The following is a 21,800-nucleotide window of genomic DNA, read 5'->3' as shown; positions in this document are numbered from 1 at the left end:
GCAATTTTTTTAATTAAAAATGTTTAAAGTGTACGACATAGAGTGAGATTTAGACAATAACAACTGGAAATGAACAAAGAAACAAGCTGCTGAAGAGATTTTTAAGATGATTAAGAGGCTATTAAGTATTTGATATCATTAGGAGTACAACAATGAGAAAAGAATTTGGTCCTACAAGTGTAAATGAACACATCAGGGAGTATAGAAATAAATTAGAGATCATGTTAGAAGAATGAATGAAAACAGAAAACCTAAAATAGTAATGGTTATCGACCAATAGGGAAAAGATCAATATGCAGACCAATAAAGAGGTTGGGATCTCAAATAGTCACTAAGCACCAATAATAGATGCACTGAACAAGAGGACATAACAGGCAAATGCCTAATACTTGGAGGAGGAGGAGGAGGAGGAGGAGGAGGAAGTGCATTACAGTGTAGGGAGGGCCATAGCTAGAGGTGAGCAGTGGCATATCTTGCACTGAGAAGTTTCACAAAGGAATTTCTGTATATTCAGCAGACATTTCCATTTTAAGGATATCTGATACTATATAAATGTAGAACGATAATGCCACCCCGATCAAAAATCTGCATGTTGGCATACATTAATGTGTACCAAAAAGAAAAAGCAATGTTGTCAGTAAAAGTAACAACTGTTTAAGACACTCAGGCTTAATCATGAAAGATAATCTGCAAAAGAACCAAATAGTACCTGGCTCTTATTTTGCAACTTTATAGAGTAGAAGAAGCCACCAACTTTAATGTTCTTGAACTAGAAGAAGTGGACATCACACAATGTGAGCACCAAACAAAATTTTCAACTAAGAACTTCACCATGCTGAATGTAAATCAATGTTGTGGTGAGATTTACAGTGACATTTTGCAATAATCAACAATGCTCACTCAAACTTCTTGGCAGATTAAAACTGCTGGTAGAGCACTTGCCCGCAAATCTGTCTAGAAGTTTCATATCAGCACACACTGCACTGCAGAGTGAGAACTCCATTCTGGAATGCTCACTCTGTTACAGGTCCAGGCATACTTTCCTTTTACAATCTTACTCTCAGTGTGCAGAATTCCCATGCCATGGCACACACTACTTTCATGATGATGACCTACCATATCAGTCATAGGAATCACAGGGCCATTGCTGCTCACTTCTTAAACGAGTTAAGAGATAAAGACAAACAATGTGTAATGATACAACACTTTTGATTTAAAAAAAAAAAAAAAAATCATACAAAATACTATAGGGAATTTCATCAATGCAATGAAACAACACCCAAGGTGATTTACTACCGGAAAATACATCAAAATGAGGCACAAGAGCAATATACATATGACATGCTCTGTATGTCTGATAGATACTTATTAAAGCAATTACAAGGACACCATTTTAAGACTTGTGAGATTTCTAAGATACATGCATCATCATATAGCAAATGGGTACATAATAACTGAAAGTTCTGCATCTGATGACTCTGTGATAGTGGCAGCAGCTAAAACATTGAAGAAATGTGTTCAAAAGGCCAAGTTAGGAAAAGCTGATGTACAGTCTAAAGGACTTTTTCTGTAGTCATATAACTGTACATGGAGCTTGAATCTTTTATTACACCCTCAAGACAAAACAACAGTTAGGCCGGTATTACACTATCAAATTTCTTTGTCAAAGATTTGATCAAAGATGTGATCAAATATTCCGTCAAATATATTTGACAAAGATCTTTGACGTAGCACTAGAAGGGGTTTTACAATGTCATCAAATTTTTCGTCAAAGTTCAAGATGGCTGACAACACCTTGTTATTAACCGCAGTAGTTGCACGTAACCCAACTGCATTGTGTGCACATGCGGAAAAGAAGTGGGGGAAAAAATGGAACCATACATACCAGGTTGACAGTCTTAAATTCCTGGGATTACAACTTGATAATAAATTCTGTTGGGAGAAGTACACCACAGAATTGCAAAAATGCCATAACAGATCTGTATTTGCAATTCGAGTGTTAGCAGACATAGGCAACATAAAAATGAAAAAGCTTGCATACTTTCATTCCATAATGTCATGGTATAATATTTTTGGGTAAATCTTCAAGTCATAAAATAGTTTTCTGAGTCCAAAGGCGTGTAATACATATTATTTGTGCAATAAATTCACAGACGTCCTGCTGAAACCTCTTCAAAGAACTGGGTATACTAACTACTGCCTCTCAGTATATTTACTACTTAATGAAATTCGTCGTAAATAATATACCTCTTTTTCCAACAAACAACTCTGTTCATACATACAATACCAGGAACAAAAATGATCTGCACAAGGACTTAAAAGCACTTAGTTTAGTTCAAAAAGGGGTCCACTACTCAGGAACACTCATCTTCAATAATTTGCCAGCAAACATAAAAAAATTAGTTACAAATAAAGATCAGTTTAAAAGGAGCCTGAAAGACTTACTAGTGGCCAACTCCTACTCCACTGACGAAATTTTTAATAGAAACAAATGATGTATTGTATTCATTCATACTATTAGTATTGTTACTTCAGCTTAAAAAAAAAAGTTGACATGTTCCCACATCCATGAGGATCTCCTCAGCACGGATCTATGGAACGAAAAACTAATCTAATCTGGGTGAAGCCGTGGGTTTTATGACAACATGATAAAAGCATTCAACAAAATTTGTTACGTGAGCTTACAGTGGAAGACGTCAAGTCGTACATCAATTACTTAAGAATGGATGAGTATTAATTTCTGTATGTGCTCAGTGAAGTGTATCCTCATATCACAAAGCACAATATTCACTTAAGAACTGCTACCTCTTCAGACGACAGGCTCACTGTTAACACTCCGATTCCTTGCTACAGTAGAGGGTTATGTTTTATGTTATGTTATGTTATGTTAGGTCAGGTCAGGTCAGGTCTCGTCTCCAATCTTCTTAATCTCTTTTTGTATTCAGGGTGCCTCACGTTTTAAAGCGCCTCATCAGATTCATACATCTCTATTAATTTTGTAGTTGTCGGCACACACCAATTGTATTTACTGGCAATGTTTATAAAAACACTACAGACGACAGAATGCTGCAGCGATGCTAGCGCTCCATGTGGTAACATGTCACATTGCAGTGAACAGAAGACAAGCGATTTCTTTGATAAAATCTACAGCGAGGCCCTAGATTTGATCAAATATTGGACGACATTTGACAAAGTTCCTATTACCCCATCAAATATCTTTGACAAAGATATTTGACAAAGAAATTTGATAGTGTAATACTGGTCTTAGGCATAAGTAAAAAAGGGCACAAATCATTCCAATGGTTGAAAAAGTTATACTGACTGACTGACGAAGCAAGTTGGGATCTCTCCACTTCCTCTCGTTTCCACATCTGTCTCCTTTTACTTTCATTTTTGCCTAATTACCATTAACATACATGAGTATAATCTGCATTTCCATAAAAGAGAAAAGTTGGCCCTCAGTTTTAAAGAATACAGCACCAGATCCCAAAAATGGTTCAAACGGCTCTGAGCACTATGGGACTTAACATCTTAGGTCATCAGTCCCCTGGAACTTAGAACTACTTAAACCTAACTAACCTAAGGACATCAGACATATCCACGCCCGAGGCAGGATTCGAACCTGCGACCATAGCAGTCCCGCGGTTCCTGACTGCATCGCCTAGAACCGGACGGCAACTGCAGCCGGCAGCACCAGATCTAATTTTGTGCTTAGTTTTGTATATGTCATCAATTTCCTAATTTATTTTGACCATTCCCAGTTAATATCTTTTGTTATAGGAGGAACCTTCCCCCACGAACCACGGACCTTGCCGTTGGTGGGGAGGCTTGCGTGCCTCAGCGATACAGATGGCCGTACCGTAGGTGCAACCACAACGGAGGGGTATCTGTTGAGAGGCCAGACAAACGTGTGGTTCCTGAAAAGGGGCAGCAGCCTTTTTAGTAGTTGCAGGGGCAACAGTCTGGATGATTGGCTGTCTGGCCTTGTAACACTACCGTATTTACTCGAATCTAAGCTGCACTTTTTTCCGGTTTTTGTAACCCAAAAAACCCCCTGCGGCTTAAAATCAAGTGCAAAGTAAGCAGAAGTTCTGAAAAATATTTGTAGGTGCCGCCACAACTAACTTCTACTGTCGAAGATATGTAGCGTTACACAGGCATGATTTGCAGGCACAAAGATAAATACTGGCGCCAAAACCATTGCGTCAGTAAATAAATTAAAAAAGTGGAAGACGAGATTTTTTTCTCAGCCTCGAGTTTCGACCACTGCATTACCCAACGAAGCAGATACAAATTGCGTATTAGTCACATTTGAAACTAGCAGCATTTCAATGTACTATGAAAATCCGACTGACAAGACTGTTTGGGATGTTTGTCAATCTGGCTAACTCTACGTTCTGAATTTTTTCCTACCTGTGAGAAGAGATGGTTGCTAATAGGAATTTTTATGAATTGTGCATCACGTGCAGTATTCTCTTCACCATAATAATAATACTAATATAAACATTTTGCCTTGTATTCTTTAGTGTTTGCTGCTATCTCATTTAAATCCTGTCTGCCTAATAAACTACGAAACTAGAGTGAGACAACAGCAAACGAGGAAGAATATACATATCATGTCATGTTTATATTCGAATTATTCTTATGCCTAATAGTGATACAGTCAGAAATGAAGCACGGCAAATGACTATATTTTTAAATCTAAGATGACTAATTTCTGTGCAGAATGTAATGTATTACAGAGGCGTCTACAAAGATTTTCAGAGAAAAATTTTCGCCAAACTCTTGTTCAGAACATCTATCATAGGCAGTCTATTATTTGGTTCATGTTGATCATTATCAAAGAAAGCATTAGTGTATATAACAACAAATAGCTGTCTCTTGCCATTGTTTCGCTAATGAGACGATTCCTCTTTTTTTTTTTTTATTGTAAGCTGCGCTAGCGCGCACAAAAGCAAGGCATGCCGCGAGCGGCGACTGGTCGTAAACACTCATTACCAGAATGCAACAAACAATGCATAACAGTACAGTAATGCATTTTCAGCTTAGAGTGACAAGTAAACATCTATAACAAAGAGAACGGCACTTATCAGTTCAAAGAAAAATAAGCAATCAATTCAAACCTAACGAAGCACGTGGAAAAGGAAGGGTACCCGTATAAATACGGACGGAGTGCCTGACGCATTGCAATGGCTACCTGGTATAGCTTAACTGCTAAGCTTACGACTTGAACCAAACTACTGTAGCTGTATCGTCATTCATTCGACCTAAACTGCGTCTCATATTACAATGGATCAACTTTTGTTTCGATCTGGAGGTGCAACCTAAAACTTTTCTGTCCCCTTGAATTTCGAGTCTCATTCTTCAGGTGCGGCTTACATTAGAGTAAATATGGTAACCAAAACGGCCTTGCTGTGCTGGTACTGCAAACGGCCGAAAGCAACGGGAAACTACGGCCGTAATTTTTCCCGAGTGCATGCAACTTTACTGTATGATTAAATGACGATGGCGTCCTCTTGGGTAAAATATTCCCCCATTCGGATATCCGGGCGGGGACTACTCAAGAGGATGTCGTTATCAGGAAGAAGAAAACTGGCATTCTACGGATCGGAGTGTGGAATGTCAGGTCCCTTAATCGGGCAGGTAGGTTAGAAAATTTAAAAACGGAAATGGATAGGTTAAAGTTAGTTATAGTGGGAATTAGTGTAGTTCTGTGGCAGGAGGAACAAGACTTTTGGACAGGTGAATACAGGGTTATAAATACAAAGCCAAATAGGGGTAATGCAGGAGTAGGTTTAATAATGAATAGGAATGCGGGTAAGCTACTACAAACAGCATAGTGAACGCATTATTGTGGCCAAGATAGACACAAAGCACACGCCTACTACAGTAGTACAAGTTTATATGCCAACTAGCTCTGCAGATGACGAAGAAATTGAAGAAATGTATGATGAAATAAAATAAATTATTCAGGTAGTGAAGGGAGATGAAAATTTAATAGTCATGGGTGACTGGAATTCGTCAGTAGGAAAAGGGAGAGAAGGAAACATAGTAGGTGAATATGGATTGGGGATAAGAAATGAAAGAGGAAGCTGCCTTGTGGAGTTTTGCACAGAGCATAACTTAATCATAGGATTAGGAAATGAGATGCTTAAAGTAGTAAAAGAGTTTTGCTATTTGGGGAGCAAAATAACTGATGATGGTCAAAGTAGAGAGGATATAAAATGTAGACTGGCAATGGCAAGGAAAGCGTTTCTGAAGAAGAGAAATTTGTTAACATCGAGTATAGATTTAAGTCTCAGGAAGTCTTTTCTGAAAGTATTTGTATGGAGTGTAGCCTTGTATGGAAGTGAAACATGGACGATAAATAGTTTGGACAAGAAGAGAATAGAAGCTTTCGAAATGTGGTGCTACAGAAGAATGCTTAAGACAAGATGGGTAGATCACATAACTAATGAGGAAGTATTGAATAGAATTGGGGAGAAGAGGAGTTTGTGGCACAACTTGACTAGAAGAAGGGATCGGTTTATTATGACATGTTCTGAGGCATCAAAGGATCACAAATTTAGCATTGGACGGCAGCATGGAGGGTAAAAATCGTAGAGGGAGACCAAGAGATGAATACACTAAGCAGATTCTGAAGTATGTAGGTTGCAGTAAGTACTGGGAGATGAAGAAGCTTGCACAGGATAGGGTAGTATGGAGAGCTGCATGAAACCAGTCTCAGGACTGAAGACCACAACAACAACAACAACATAGGAGGAAATCAGCAATTGTTTCGTGACCTAAATTCTATTGTTGACTTATAAACAAAAATAAATTCTGTAATAATTCTAAACAATTGGAAGGAGGACTGCTAGGATTCTTAAAGTATTTATTTGGCTCCATTCAAAAAATATTAGTAAAACCAGCCCTTATTTAATTCTAATTATTTATTTGGTTAGATAAACAACAATGCATCAACTTAATTGTGAAATAAGTGTAACACCAACAGGCTGTGTGTTAAAACAATGAAAGTGTCTCTGCAATTTATTTGAAAGACTGTAAACTGTGTGGTTAGGTTTTTACAGCTCATAGATGTTCAACAGTTAACTGTAGCAGTATGCTGATGTTTGCCTGCAAACTATTAATGAGGTTTATCAAAAGTTAACCAATAGTGAATTGGCCATATCAACTGTGCAATATTGGGAGGTTGTGAACAGTGAAAGTAAAGAACTGTGAAACACAACTGTGCAACTGTCGGCTACATCATTTACAGCAGTCAGTGTTTAACTCACCCCACCACCACCAAATTTTTCCAACAAAGTATGTCAACACCGAGGACTATCAATGAAAAACAAAGCAGGCAACTGTAACAACTTTTTATGGGAATTGAAGGATAGAACAGCACTTGCTCTTATAAAATTGTATTATTGGTCTATTTGCATAGTTACTTGAAGCTGTAAAAATCAAGATTAATGTGTAAATGGGTGCTCTTCCACCACAACACTATCCTATTTCATAAACTAGTAGTTGCAATGGCAAAAGATCAGTAACTGGGATTCAAAATGGTTCCGTATCTCCCATACATGTTTCATTAATTTCACCACATGTAATATTTTCCTGTTTCCCAATATATACATGGTGAATCACCTAAAACTTGCACTGCAGATATTGCGGAAATGGAAGTGCTATTTATGTGTAGTTTCAACAGAATGGATTGATAGTCAGGGCTCTTACTGTTAGCCAATGAACAGATTCTACCTGTCATTACCAAGTGTATTTTTTGAGCAAACATACACTCTTTTAAATGTAACAATACCTACTGACATTAACAAACTTAAAATAGGGTAAATAACAATATCAGCGGCATCTGTTGCAAGATTCTACTGCGAGTTGCCTACAAAATAAGTGTATTTTGAAATGTTTCCACATTGACACTTGTTTGTGCCGTTCAAGCTGCTAAGTTGCTAGGTAAGATGATGATATGTTTGCTTAGAGTGTGCTTGTGTGTTCCTTGAGTGCACTGCGACTTGCTAGTCAAGTGTGTGACAGACCAAGCAGTAGGTTGTGAGTGGACAATGGGATTTACCAATGCAGAAAAAGCCAACATGCTCAAAGTGTAAGGAGTGTGTCGGTACCCCAACATACATCTATCATCTTGCCAATTGTTTATTAATCTCTTCAACCAGTTACATGAAAGTTGCAGTATAACACCTAGACCATGTAGCCGAAGAAAACAAGTGATGACAGAAGAGAAGGAAATTAATGTTCTTGCTGCTGTTGCAGCCAATCTACATGTAAGCTCCCATGTAATCACCCGAGGAAGTGGCACGAATCAGGCAAGTGTCTTAAGTATTCTACACCAACAAAGGTTCCATTGCTAGCACATCTCTCTCTTATCAAGAGCTGCATGGAAACTATTACAGGAATTGTGTTAACTTCTGTACATGGCCATTGTAACAGGATACTCCTGATGTATCACGTATCTTGTTTAGTAATGAAGCCACATTTAGCAATCATGGACATGTAAACTGCTAAAACACGCACTACAGTTCTGCTGACAAATCCTGCTGGCTTTATCAGATGGACCGTCAGTGTCCACGGAGTGTAAATGTGCGGTATGGGATAGTGAACCATCAGTTCATAGAACTGCTTTTCATAGACGGAGAACTGAATGCAAGCATGTATTGCAGCCTCTGCCTCCTAATAGACTTGTCTTGCACAGATGCTGGAAGACATTCCTCTGCAGACTAGAAGGAATCTGTGGTACCAACGTTATGGCTGTCCGCCACATAGTGCACAAAGTACTACAGCATGTTTTCATGAATTATTTCCAAATCGTTGGATCAGACGCAGAGGATCTGTATCTTGGCCAGCCCATTTCCTGGATTTGATGCCTGTAGACTTTTCTCTGCAGCGAAAGCTGAAAGATGCTGTCTACAAGGACGTATCAATTACAGCCAATGATGTACAATGACGCATTATTGCAATCTGCTCAGACATCTCTGCTGAAATGCTAGCCCAAGTGCAGTAATCATTCCATACCAAACTCTGAGCGCGTATTGCTACATCCGGTGGTCATTTTGAACTTAACCTGTGATGGTCAATTGTCTCGTTACTGGTCAGAATCCATGTATGCACTAGTGTTGTTAGTTAGTGTTTGCAACTACAGATATTGTACAAGTGTCCGTGTGGAAACTTTTCAAAATACAGTATCTTGTAAACAGCTCACACTAGAATCCTGCGACAAACACCACTGACATTCTAATTTACACTACTTTTAGTTTGTAACTGTCAAGAGACATTGTTCCATTAGAAAAAGAAAAAAAAACTTATGTCTGCACAAAAAACACACTTTCTACATATTATTACAATCTGCCGACTGGCTAACAATATGAGCCACTGACTACCAATTTATTCTGTGAAAACCACACATCAATAGCACTTTCCATTTCCGCAATATCTGCGGTGCAATTTGAAGTGTTCATCCTGTATCTAATGTTTGTAGTGAACAAACTTCTTTTCTGAGAACAGAGAAAATGGAATTTTATTGTATAAATGCTTTGAGATAAATTTTCACATAAATTTACTTATCTGCAAAAAATTATTTCTTAATAGACTTTGTAGTCTGCTATCGTAAGGCTTTTCTTTCACTTCTTTGAAACTGAAGCTATAGTGACTGATGTGTCAAACAACATGCTAGCAGAAGAATAGATATACAACACACAAAAACTTGAAAGCCTGCTGTTCTTTCAATTAAGTAGCAGTAAAACACTAGGATGAGAGGTGCCATGTACTGTTCGTTGCTCTACCGCATGGCAGAGCAGACAATGTGGACCACTGATCCTTTTATAACAATACTAAGCAAAGATAGATGGATGGATGGATGGTTGGTTGGTTGGTTTGTTTGTTTGTGGTATACAGGGACCAAACTACAGGATCATCAGTCCCTTTTTCCTGATGCAAGAAAGGCTCAAGGTACCTTACACTCAACACCACACCTAAAAAGAAAATGAACTGAATGAACAAAAAATGGGGAAAACATACACCACAAGGAAAAGTAGAAAAAGGTACTACAACCATAGAGCAGATGGTCTGGGCTGGCTAATCCCAATAATAAAAGAGGATGAAAGCCACTCTGCAACACATTAAATTGTCCACCCCAAAAAGACAAGGCGAGATGACGCATGTAGGGAAAAGACGACAACCAAGACAAACAAATGCAAAGAAAGTGTGACAGATTTAAAATGGGAGGGAGGGTGGCGACCAGAGAAGGCTAAGTGTTCACCATTAGATGGTACGATTAGGAAAATAATAATAATAATAATAATAAATAAATAAAAAAACACGATTAAAACATAAAACTAAATCTGCTGTTGAGACATTGTCGCCCAACACCAAAGGCAGGATGTTGGGAAGGTTAAAAGTCCGCCACCAAGTGGCTAAAAGTGGGCAGTCCAACAAAATGTGGACAGCAGTCATATGAGAGCCACAGTGGCCCCAAGGTGGGTCCCCGTGATGGAGGTGGTAGCCATGTGTTAGCCACATGTGACCAGTGAGCCGGCAGAGAACCACAGAGTCCCTGCGAGAGGCCCGCATGAATGTCTTCCACACATTCATTGTTTCCTTAAGGGCATGCAGTTTGTTGTGCGTACTGAGATTATGCCATTCTATCTCCCAAAACTGAAAAATCTTGTGGCGTACTAATGATCGCAGGTCAGTTACAGGGATGCTGATCTCCAGAAGCGGTTTCCGTGAAGCCTGTTTGGCCAGCCTGTCGGCAAGTTCATTTCCTGGGATTTGAATGTGGCCTGGGGGTACACACAAACACCATGGAACGACTGGATTGTTCCAGGGCATAGATGGAATCCTGGACGGTCGCTACCAAAGGTTGGCAGGGGTACCACTGGTCGATAGCTTGTAGGCTGCTCAAGGAGTCAGTACAGAAAAGAAACAACTCACCAGGCCACGAGCAGATGCGCTCAAGAGCACGAGAAATGGCTGCCAGTTCTTCAGTGAAAACACTGCAACCATCTGGCAAGGAGTCCTGTTCAATATGTCCTCCATGAACATATGCGAAGCCAACGTGACCAACAGACATCGAGCCGTCAGTGTAAATCACTTCATGGTCCCAGTACATGTCAAGAATCGAGAGGAAGCGACAGCGGAGAGCTGCGGGGTTAACTAAGTCCTTAGGACCATGTGAAAGGTCCAGGCAAAGCTTCTGCCTAGTGTACACCACAGAGGTGTACGTGAATGGACCTCGAGTGTAGGTGGTAAAGGCAAAAACTTTACTTCAGACAGAATAGATCAGATGTGAACCGCAGTCTTAAGCCCTGACCTGGGCCTCTGATGCATTAGATGAACTGCCGTGGATGGGAAAAGCGGTTGGAATTCGGATGCACAGGAGAACTACAAACATGTGCAATGTAACTGGCGAGCACTTGTGCACGCCTAACCTTCAATAGAGGGACTCTGCCCTCCACCAGGATGCTGTTCATCAGACTTGTCCCAAAAGCTCCTGTTGCCAGTCAAATGCCACCATGGTGCACTGGGTCGAGTAAACAAACGCTGAGGGTGCCACTGAACCATAAACCAGACTCCCATAGTCAAGGTGGGATTGAACAAGGGCTCTGTAAAGTTGCAGCAGCATAGACCGATCTGCACCCTAGTAGGTGTTGCTCAGGCAGCGGAGGGCATTGAGGTGCTGCCAGCACTTCTCCTTTAGCTGATGAATATGAGGAAGTCACGTCAATTGGGCATCCACCTAGATTATATGGACTCCCTGAGGCTGTCCCTTTGAGGCCTATTGTTTCTAATATTGGTGCTCCGATGTATCATGTAGCTAAACATCTTGCTAGTTTGTTGAGCCCACTAGTAGGTTGGTGTGAACACCACATTAAGAACTCTGCAGATTTCTTACATTAATTGCAGGGATTGCATTTGAATGACTGATATTATAGTCAGTTTTGATGTGGTTTCTCTTTTCACTCGCATTCCTCTCTCTGATTCGTTGCAGCTAATTGAGGTTAAGTTTGGTGTCAAGTTAACAAATTTGTTTCGACATGTGCTGACTTCCACTTTCTTTTTATTCAATGGTCAGTACTACGAACAGAATGATGGAGTTGCTATGGGAAGCCCATTGTCACCTATTGTGGCCAATTTGTTTATGGAGGATTTTGAGGAAGGCGCATTGGATTCTGGAGTCAGCAGCCTTGAAACCTGCGTGTTTTTTTATATACGTAGACAATACTCCTGTCGAAATATCGGCAGTGGTCGACGACCTCACCCGGCAGCAAACCCTTAAGTTATTTGAAGATTCTATACGCAGTTCCCTTCACACATCAGCTACACTTTCCCACTATTATCCCCATAAACCAAAGTCAATTATTCATCTTTCCCACAAACAACCTTATGTGCTGGTTTCATTTCATATCACTTTGTAAGGGACAAAGCTACGCCTGGATATGTAGTTGATGTGACTGTGTCAAGCAGCACACCACTAAAATTGTATTTGAACATTACAGGATTGTTTATATTGACAGCAGGCTGGCATTTTCCCTGGGGCACTCCTTGTCTCTGATGAACGCCTGCTGTCCAGGACAATGACCGAGTTCAATTACTTAATCTTCAAGACACTTACATATATGGGAACTCATTCAGTGAGCTCCAATCTATGTCAACAGTCTGCAGCGAGGAATTTGGAATCTACCAGTTGCCCTTCCTTCTTGGTTTGCTGGACATCTTGTGAGGAAAAGACAAGCTGAGTTCTGCATGAGTGATTTTTTTTTAATCCATGCTGATTTGTGGACAGAAGCTTTTCTGTCTCCAAAAAAGCTATTGGACTGGCTCGACTGGTGGAGATTGGTCATATTTGCATGAGGTCTCTCTCTCTCTCTCTCTCTCTCTCTCTCTCTCTCTCTCTCTCTCTGTGTGTGTGTGTGTGTGTGTGTGTGTGTGTGTGTGTGTGTGTGTGTACTTTTCTGAAGACAGCTTTGGCCAAAAGCTAAATTTGTAACAGTGCTTTCAATGTGCCTGCCCAAAATTCAACACATCATCTTTACTGTTAGTAGTAATCTACCCCTTTCATAATATTGTTGATATTCCATTCTAGTTTTTCCATTGTTTGAAAATGTATTATATTTGAACTTAAAATAAGCCCAAGGATTCTGCATGAAGCCAATGTTGAGAATAGTCATATGTAATTTTGCGAGTCCATCCTTTTACTCTTCTTATATGTAGGAGTAATCTATGCTTTTTCCAGTCACTTCGGACTTTGTGCTGGACCAAATACTTGCCATACATGCACTAAGAGGCCAGAAGCTCTTCTTAATTTCAGGAGTAATCTACGCTTTTTCCAGTCACTTCGAACTTCGTGCTAGACCAAATATTTGTGAGAAATGCAAGCTAAGGGGCCAATGCAAGAGAGTACACTCTGTAAAAAGAAAGTGAGATTCCATCCAGACCTGGTGGCTTTTCTTTGAACTCTTTCAGTTGCTTCCCAATGCCAAGGATACCTCTTTCTATGTCCTTCATATGGAAATCTTTGCATCAGTCAAACTATAGTATGTCTGTATGATCCTCTTGTGTGAATGTTTTTTAAGTGAAATTTGAAACTTCGCTTTTCCTTTCACTGTCTTCTACTGCCACAACAGAGTGGTCAGAAAGTGACTGTATAGAAGCCTTTGGCCTGCTTAGTGATTTTTATAGGACCATTATTTTCTCAGATTCTTGACAACATCTTTTGCTATGGTAAAACAGTGGAAACTTTTGAAATCTTTTTACTGACACACAAATTTTTACTAACTTTTGCCTGTCAACAAAGAACCAACAGTGCAACAATATCTGCTTTCTCAGCATTTTGTGAATTTTCTTGTTAAACTTCAATACCTATGTGCCTCCTCTCTCCAATCAAAGGCTTCTCCGGAGTCACTGAAAACAGCAGAAGTCATTCCTGTGCACAAGAAGGGAGGAGGGGGATGGGATATGACAAGAACAACTATAGGCCAACTGCCATGTCATCTAGCATATCAAAAGTTCTGGAGAAAATGACGTACAAAAAACTGATTTCATTTATAGAAAAGAATGATATATTATTTGCATCTCAGCATGGATTCGGGAGGGCAAAATCAGCAAAGACAGCAAGGTGTGAATGTTTTAATAGTACATTAACTCTTTGGATAATGTACGATTAACATCACTGATTTTTTAGATTTGTCAAAAGCATTTGACATGGTCAAACTTGAAAAATTGCTTACTAATATTGAACACTATGGCACATGAGGCCCTTCATACATATGGATTATTCCTGGACAATCATAAACAAGTGATCTCACCAAGGTGCAGTGATCATAAGGGCAAAGCAGTCACTGAAGCACTGAGAAATATGCTACAATCAAATATGCTGTACCTTAAGGCTTCATTGTGGGGAAACCTGCTCTTTCTACTCTATACTAATGACCTGAATGTAAGTACTGATGCATACAAAACTGTCTTATTTGCTAATGATATGACAGTTCTACTAAAATGTGAGAACAGCAAGGAATGGAATCAGTCGATAAATTGTCCCATAAAGCATTTTTGATGTTGGGCAGACCATAATCAGTTAATTTTTGGAACCAATAAGACTGCCACAACGAACTTTCATACCAAAAAAAAATAAGAATCCACACAAACAAAATGTCTTATTTAAGGATGGTCAAGCGTAAGGTAGCGCTGTAATAAAATTCCTTAGTGTTGCACTGCAAGACAATTTGAAATGGATTAAACATACGGAGGTCATTAACTGTGAGCCAAGACAAAGGCGTTATGATCTAAAACCATAAAAGTTACGCACCAATATGGAAACTTCATGCTTACTTTGCTTATACCCAGTCACACCTCAGCCTTGGAGCATTCTGGGAAACACTCCTCCAGCACTCAATAAATTTAAATTTCAGAGGAAGGCCATTAGAACACTAATTAGAAGTACAATAAGTAAATCATGTCAACCTTATATAAGAGAAACTACTTTATACAAAAATGTCAGAAGTGCCCATTCCATGTGGCAATGGAAATTTGTGGCAAATGCAATTTGAAAATAAAAGCTATCCAGGGCACAAAGCTCTTTAAACAATCCTGACAGACGTATTTAGGGCATCCTTTCCACTAAGTGAATGAATACATGTGTTTATAAATTGTTCAACATCACACAGTCACTTGTTTTTCACGTGTACTAACAAATTTATCTAACGTATACAATTTTGTCTTCAAAATTACATACTATTCTATTTGTGCACAAAAACAATATACATGGCTATTCCAGTACATGCTATCATAGGTAGAAGACCAAATAAATAAGCAAACTAAGACCTATAGCCCAAATAAAGAAATATGTACATATGCTTTATATCATAATCTACAAATGTGTTTTTATATATTGTTTATACTAATGTAGCCACTGTGTTTTATGGCACTTTTATGTTTCACAGCTGCTGACAGACATGTTTTGGCACAATATCTGTTGAGGATTTGATGCATATTTTCATTTATTAACTGTTTAAGGCAAACATTTTTTGAAACTTCCTGGCAGATTACAACTCTGTGGTGGACTGGGACACCTGTGTCTTTCGCAGGCTAGTGCTCTACCAGCTGAGAAACCCAAGAAGTACAGCTCACAACCCATCCTCAGAGCTTGACTTCCACCAGTACCTCATCTTGCACCTGCCAAAATTCACAGAAGTTCTCCAGATAAACTCGCAGAAAGTTTTATATCAGTGCACACACCACTGCAAAGTGAAAAATTCATTCTGGAAGCAACCCCTGGCTGTTGCTACGCCATGTCTCCACAATATCCAGGAATGCTTGTCCAGCAAGTTCCACAGGAGAACTATTGTGAAGTCTGGAATGTATGATATGAGGTACTGGTGGAAGTAAAACTGTGAGAAAGAGTAACGAGTCGTGCATAGGTAGCTAAGTTGGTAGAGCACCTGATTGCAAATGGCAAAGGTCCTGTGTTCGAGTCTTTGTCTAGCACACACTGTTGCAGAATGAAAACTTCATTCTATTAACATTTTTTGTCATTTCAAGAAACCTATCTTCAGGTAAAAAAAATCCTGTGCAAATAACATTTTGTTGTCATCAGTCCATATCTTTGTTGAAACACATTAAAACATTTGTGGATTTCCATAAATCAGCAGACAAATGGTACAAAGTACATCCTGAAGCTCAGTAAATGAACCTTCACATTACATGATTTCAGGGAGTGGCGAGGATGGGGGAAAGGGGGGGGGGGCAGGCAGATGGCACATGAAGTTATCTACAATAACAAAGATTCTCATAATCCCCATTTAAGAGAAGTAGCAACATCAAATGAACCTCCCATTCACATTTTCCCCAATCCCAAAGTCACAAACTGAAACACACACTTCAGAACACAGCAATAAACTGAATTAAATATACACTAACTACAATAAATAGAGTACAGCATTATTCACAAACTAAGTTTAATGCATGAAGTTTACCACAGAACATACCTTGGTGTCAGAGGGCTAACATTATTGCACAGAATACTGCCTCTAAACCGTGACTGCTTCCCTCTTGAGTTTGAAAGTGCTCCTATACCAGACAGAGCTGAGCACAAAGTGTTATGTACCAACGGACTGTCATCTGGTGTAAATACCTTAACACTCGTCAACGCAGTATTAAAGCAGTTGGAATTTTGTACAGGAGTGCTAAAATATTAAATTTTAAATTACCAGACTAATAAACTTATCACTGCATTTTGTTCTAAATATGAAAGAAACATTAAGAAGAAAAAAAACATACAAAACAATGGTAAAAATAAAATCTGACAGATGCCACAATTAATTTCTGAGGGAAAAATATGAAATACATAGGACACAAAGCAATTATTATGACACAACCTGTTTTATTTTACTTTAATTACAAAATATTTTTTATTACACTCTACAGCTTTCAAAAATGCACAGAAAGCAATTTCCACCCTAGTTTTTTGGGACATTGTTTAAGCTTTCATCCAATAAACATATGCTATTCTTTTTTTCATTTTTGGGAGCAAAGCCAAGTCAATAGGCGACACCATAACTGCAGGGAGTGAGCTGCTTACTGCATCTAGAATGTTGTTACTATTAGATAATTATCTAAGGGTTTTTGCCACAGTCCAGTGAGTTTAAACACTTTGCAGTCTGAGGCAGCAAGTACTGTCCCATACACTATTCATGACTGTTCTTTGAGTTTCCACTTCTGACTGATAAAAGCAGTCACTATTTTCTCATTGACATACTCTGATTTAATGTAGTGAGATGCAATAGTTCTTAAAATTATTATAAGCTTTTCTTTGCACTTAAAGGTGCTATGCAGTACCTGCTCTACTGTCAAGCTGTACTATACCCACAAAGAAAAATCCTTTGTCACTTTATTTTATACTGTAACATGGTGATAACTGCAGGGAAAAGGGGGGGGGGGGAGGGGGAGGAGGAAACAAACAGGTACAGGATTCATACACATAGTGGAATAACCTCAGGTATCCATTCTACAGTAGGTTTTGTACTGTAGAAATATTCTTTTCCCACACTGATGGAGATCAGGAGTGTACTTGATGATTAAATTATCCCTTTGAAACTGAACCACCTGAACATTAAAGATTGATGTGTAGAGTCTTCTTTGAATATTAGCATTTTTTTAAACCATTAACATTAAGCTCGAAGTCACCTAGTTTTTATTATTTTGAAAGAAATTTTTAATCCCGAGTATACTTGGGCAACTAAAAACAGACATTGAAAAAGTAAAACCTCACTTATATCCATTTCAGCACTGGTAAGTGTCTGGCCACTCAAAAGCATCCATACCTAAATTTGTAACATTGTTATTGTGTTTTAGTTTGGTGGTTGGCACTAAATATTGTCTTTGCTGTGTGTAGTTTTGGATACTTGATGATGAAATACGCATTTTCAGCCTCTGTCCTGTATATCATTCGGACAATGCTTCCAAAAGGGGTGTCTATAATGATCCTGAGTTTGACATTGAATTTAGAGGCTAAGAAAGCGAAGAAGAAAGTGATGTTACTTCAATGGAGACAAAGTCATGCAAGTTCGTCAGATGATTGGCAAGTGCTTCCCAGTGCTAATAAATGAGTATGTCTACTGTGCTCCAGCCAGATCCTCCAACATTTCTGTTGAAGGAATCACTGATGTATATTGTTTGACTTCATATCTACACAGAAGATTCTTTACTCAAACACCACTGCACGATTAACTCGGGATTTTATTAAAGGTGATCTTTAAACATTTGTAACTCATTATTGTGAGCTTTTAAAACTATCTTTATATGCCTATATGTAATTTCATTCATTAAGGGACATTAACCAAAAAATACTAATTTTTAGAGCACTATTTGTAAAACAAGTTTTATGAATAAGTTAAGGGATTAAGCAGTGACCTCAGTCCAAGGAAAACCACACTACAAAACTACTCACTGTTCCTCTTTCCTCCGAGGCAATTTCTCTCAAGACTAAATGATCTAAAACTATTAAAAAGTCTGGTGAGAACATGACTGATAGCTACACTTCATGTTTTGTCCATTTGAAGACTCATTCAGAGAACTTCAACATCATCTGCACAGGAGAAACTAAAAGAATCATAACATAATTAGGAAAGGTGGTGAAGAGAGGAATAATGATTAATTACAAGACAAGCAAAAATACACACAAAAATTGGATAAGTATATGTGCAAACTTTTCGTAAAATAAAACACTGTGGCTAAATGGATTTATTTATGATGTAAGAAGGTAAAGACGAGATGAACTCAAAGTCAGCAGAGAAATATCCCTGACAATTTCTTTTTTCAAGCAGTTTTCTTTAATACATCTATAAGCTGTGCAACTTACATGAAGAAGGTTGACACTAATTTGTTTCCCTTACAATTTTAATGGGCACCCAGCTATAGGTTCACATCTTTTCATAATAATGCACGAAACTGCCAAATTCTCCTTCCATAGAAATTGTGTGCTTGCTACCTATACAAGCTTCAGAATGTGTACCATTAGTTTACTTTTCAAGTTTGCTAATTTACAAAACTTGCCCCTGAAAATATCATCCTACTTAGCACGTAGAAAAATACACCATCTTGCAAGTAGTAATTGTTTAACTTTTGGAATTTGTGGGTACCCTACATCTATTAAGATGAAAACTAGATACACAAGTTAACCAGGATTCCACCAGCATGATGAAAACAGCAGAGGGGATGAAATGGAGAGCAAGTACCACGTCATATAAGTATTACTGCACAGGAGCCAAGACTGATGTACTACATTAGGAAGTTTTATTTAAAAAAGTGGAACTGTCATAAATTTATATCCGCCAATTTCTAATGACATGCAATAATAAGTTGGCAAAATTTGAAAATGTGGAATGGAACATGGCTATTAGCTGCCAGTTCATTGAGATATATACCACGAAAAACTTCCCTAGGCACTTTTTTATTTTTTTTACTTACACACGCACGCACGCACAGAGTAATTTGTATATTTTACCATATACACTGTCTCAACCTTCAAGATGCAATTATTAATATAAATGAGAATTTTAAGGTAGCCATTTTTATACAGAGGAAAGTTGGTCACTGGGATGTTTTGAGAACTGGGTTTCAGTCCATTACAACACCCCTCATAAAAGTCACTCTATAGAAGTTTTCAAAATAACATATTAGCACACATTTCAATAGTGTGACACACTTTACGGTCAGGAGCTCACTACAGGTCAGTTGCTCTTGTCCTGACGTCTGGGTAACATGCCGTTCCATTTTAGTCTTTCCAAACTTAGCCATGTCTCCTTTTAATGGAGGAATTAATAGTTCTGAAGCTACAAACAGAGTCATTTACTTTTATAACTTTCTATTAACAGCACTCTATTTCACCTCCAGAAGTTAGGTACTGGCCAGCAATTCAGTTCCATAACTTAATTACATGGTAATTTATGAATACATAAGCCATGAAATGTTGAAACTGTAATTTTACAACAGGAAAATTATTTACATTTATGTTAATCTTTATGGAAGATGTTAAATTCCACAATGGCAAACTATATAAGTTGGCATAAAATCAAACACTGCACAATATAAAGAAGTCACAATTATAGTTACCTGTTTACTGTATTTTGTTGCACCTCATTTGGGGTGGTGTTGGAATTATTAGAGGAAAGAGTGTTTCCACCAAATGATGTACCAAAGCCATATTCACAAGTGGTACGATGGCTATTGCCAGTACACATAATAAAACTGTCCAGATTTGAAACCTGAAATGTTCTTAGGGGATCTGGTTTCTCCCCACAATTACACAGTTCCTCAAAAGAATGCCAAAGGAATGGATTGAGTTTCAGAGCCCGTCGCAAAGCCTCTGCAGCTTTGGAGCCTCGTTCTGTTTGTAAACATATTTTTGCAAGGATCTGGAGAGCAAAACAAGAGTGTTCCCCAAATTCTGATATTATTTCTTCAAGATTTCTGGATCTAGATGGATCTCCACCTGTTAGAATAGATTCTGCTTCAGACAGCCTATGGAGAGAAAATACAAAACACATTCAATTATTCTTATCCTAAAATATATAACAGTAATAAATATACCACACACAAAAACACAAAATAAAATAAATTACTACAATACACACTGGAATAAATAGGCAACCACTTGCCATATAGGAACTGTTCTTGGTGCTTAGGTACCAAGAACACCTAAGCACCAGGAACAGTTTTTGTGTTTAGGTACAGCAGAAAAGTTATGAACTTGCATTTCAGTAATACCACTATTTGTATTATAACAATTACAGTTATCATACGAGTCTTTACTTTATAGTTAAACCTGAGGAACCTTTAATGGATACACGTATTGCAACTAGTTTAGTAATACATACACTTTGTTCTGTAGCCCCAGCAACACATGTGCAAAAAGCCAATGAATTTCCAGGTATTTGAAAGATGCAAGATTTCTGCACAAAATATATACCACAAGATTCCTTGTTTTGGAATTCAGATGGTATACTGTGATAACCCTCCCCCCATGAACCATGGACCTTGCCGTTGGTGGGGAGGCTTGCGTGCCTCAGCGATACAGATGGCCGTACCGTAGGTGCAACCACAACAGAGGGGTATCTGTTGAGAGGCAAGACAAACATGTGGTTCCTGAAGAGGGGCAGCAGCCTTTTCAGTAGTTGCAGGGGCAACAGTCTGAATGATTGACTGATCTGGCCTTGCAACATTAACCAAAACGGCCTTGCTGTGCTGGTACTGCGAACGGCTGAAAGCAAGGGGGAAACTACAGCCAAAATTTTTCCCGAGGACATGCAGCTTTACTGTATGATTAAATGATGATGGCGTCCTCTTGGGTAAAATATTCCGGAGGTAAAATAGTCCCCCATTCGGATCTCCGGGCAGGGACTACTCAGGAGGACGTCGTTATCAGGAGAAAGAAAACTGGCGTTCTACGGATCGGAGCGTGGAATGTCAGATCCCTTAATCGGGCAGGTAGGTTAGAAAATTTAAAAACGGAAATGGATAGATTAAAGTTAGATGGTGGTGGTTAGTGTTTAACGTCCCGTCGACAACGAGGTCATTAGAGACGGAGCGCAAGCTCGGGTTAGGGAAGGATTGGGAAGGAAATCGGCCGTGCCCTTTCAAAGGAACCATCCCGGCATTTGCCTGAAACGATTTAGGGAAATCACGGAAAACCTAAATCAGGATGGCCGGAGACGGGATTGAACCGTCGTCCTCCCGAATGCGAGTCCAGTGTGCTAACCACTGCGCCACCTCGCTCGGTGATTAAAGTTAGA

General features: G+C 38.8%; 1 protein-coding gene across 1 annotated transcript in view; it reads right to left on the bottom strand.

Moving 5' to 3' along the window:
• Window positions 1-21,800, bottom strand: part of LOC126354692 (cell division cycle protein 27 homolog) — a 214,188-nt gene that overhangs the window by 151,422 nt on the left and 40,966 nt on the right. The window contains exons 4-5 of the mRNA XM_050004500.1: window positions 20,122-20,529; window positions 16,497-16,694 (exon numbers count right to left, since the gene is read on the bottom strand). Of these exons, the coding sequence (XP_049860457.1) occupies window positions 16,497-16,694; window positions 20,122-20,529 (606 nt within the window). The remainder of the gene's footprint in view (window positions 1-16,496; window positions 16,695-20,121; window positions 20,530-21,800) is intronic.

This window comes from Schistocerca gregaria, chromosome 3 (assembly GCF_023897955.1).
Source record: "Schistocerca gregaria isolate iqSchGreg1 chromosome 3, iqSchGreg1.2, whole genome shotgun sequence".
NCBI classification, from domain to species: Eukaryota; Metazoa; Arthropoda; class Insecta; order Orthoptera; family Acrididae; genus Schistocerca; species Schistocerca gregaria.
The sequence above is the reverse complement of the archived record's forward strand: the minus strand, read 5'-3'. Positions and strand labels throughout refer to the sequence as shown.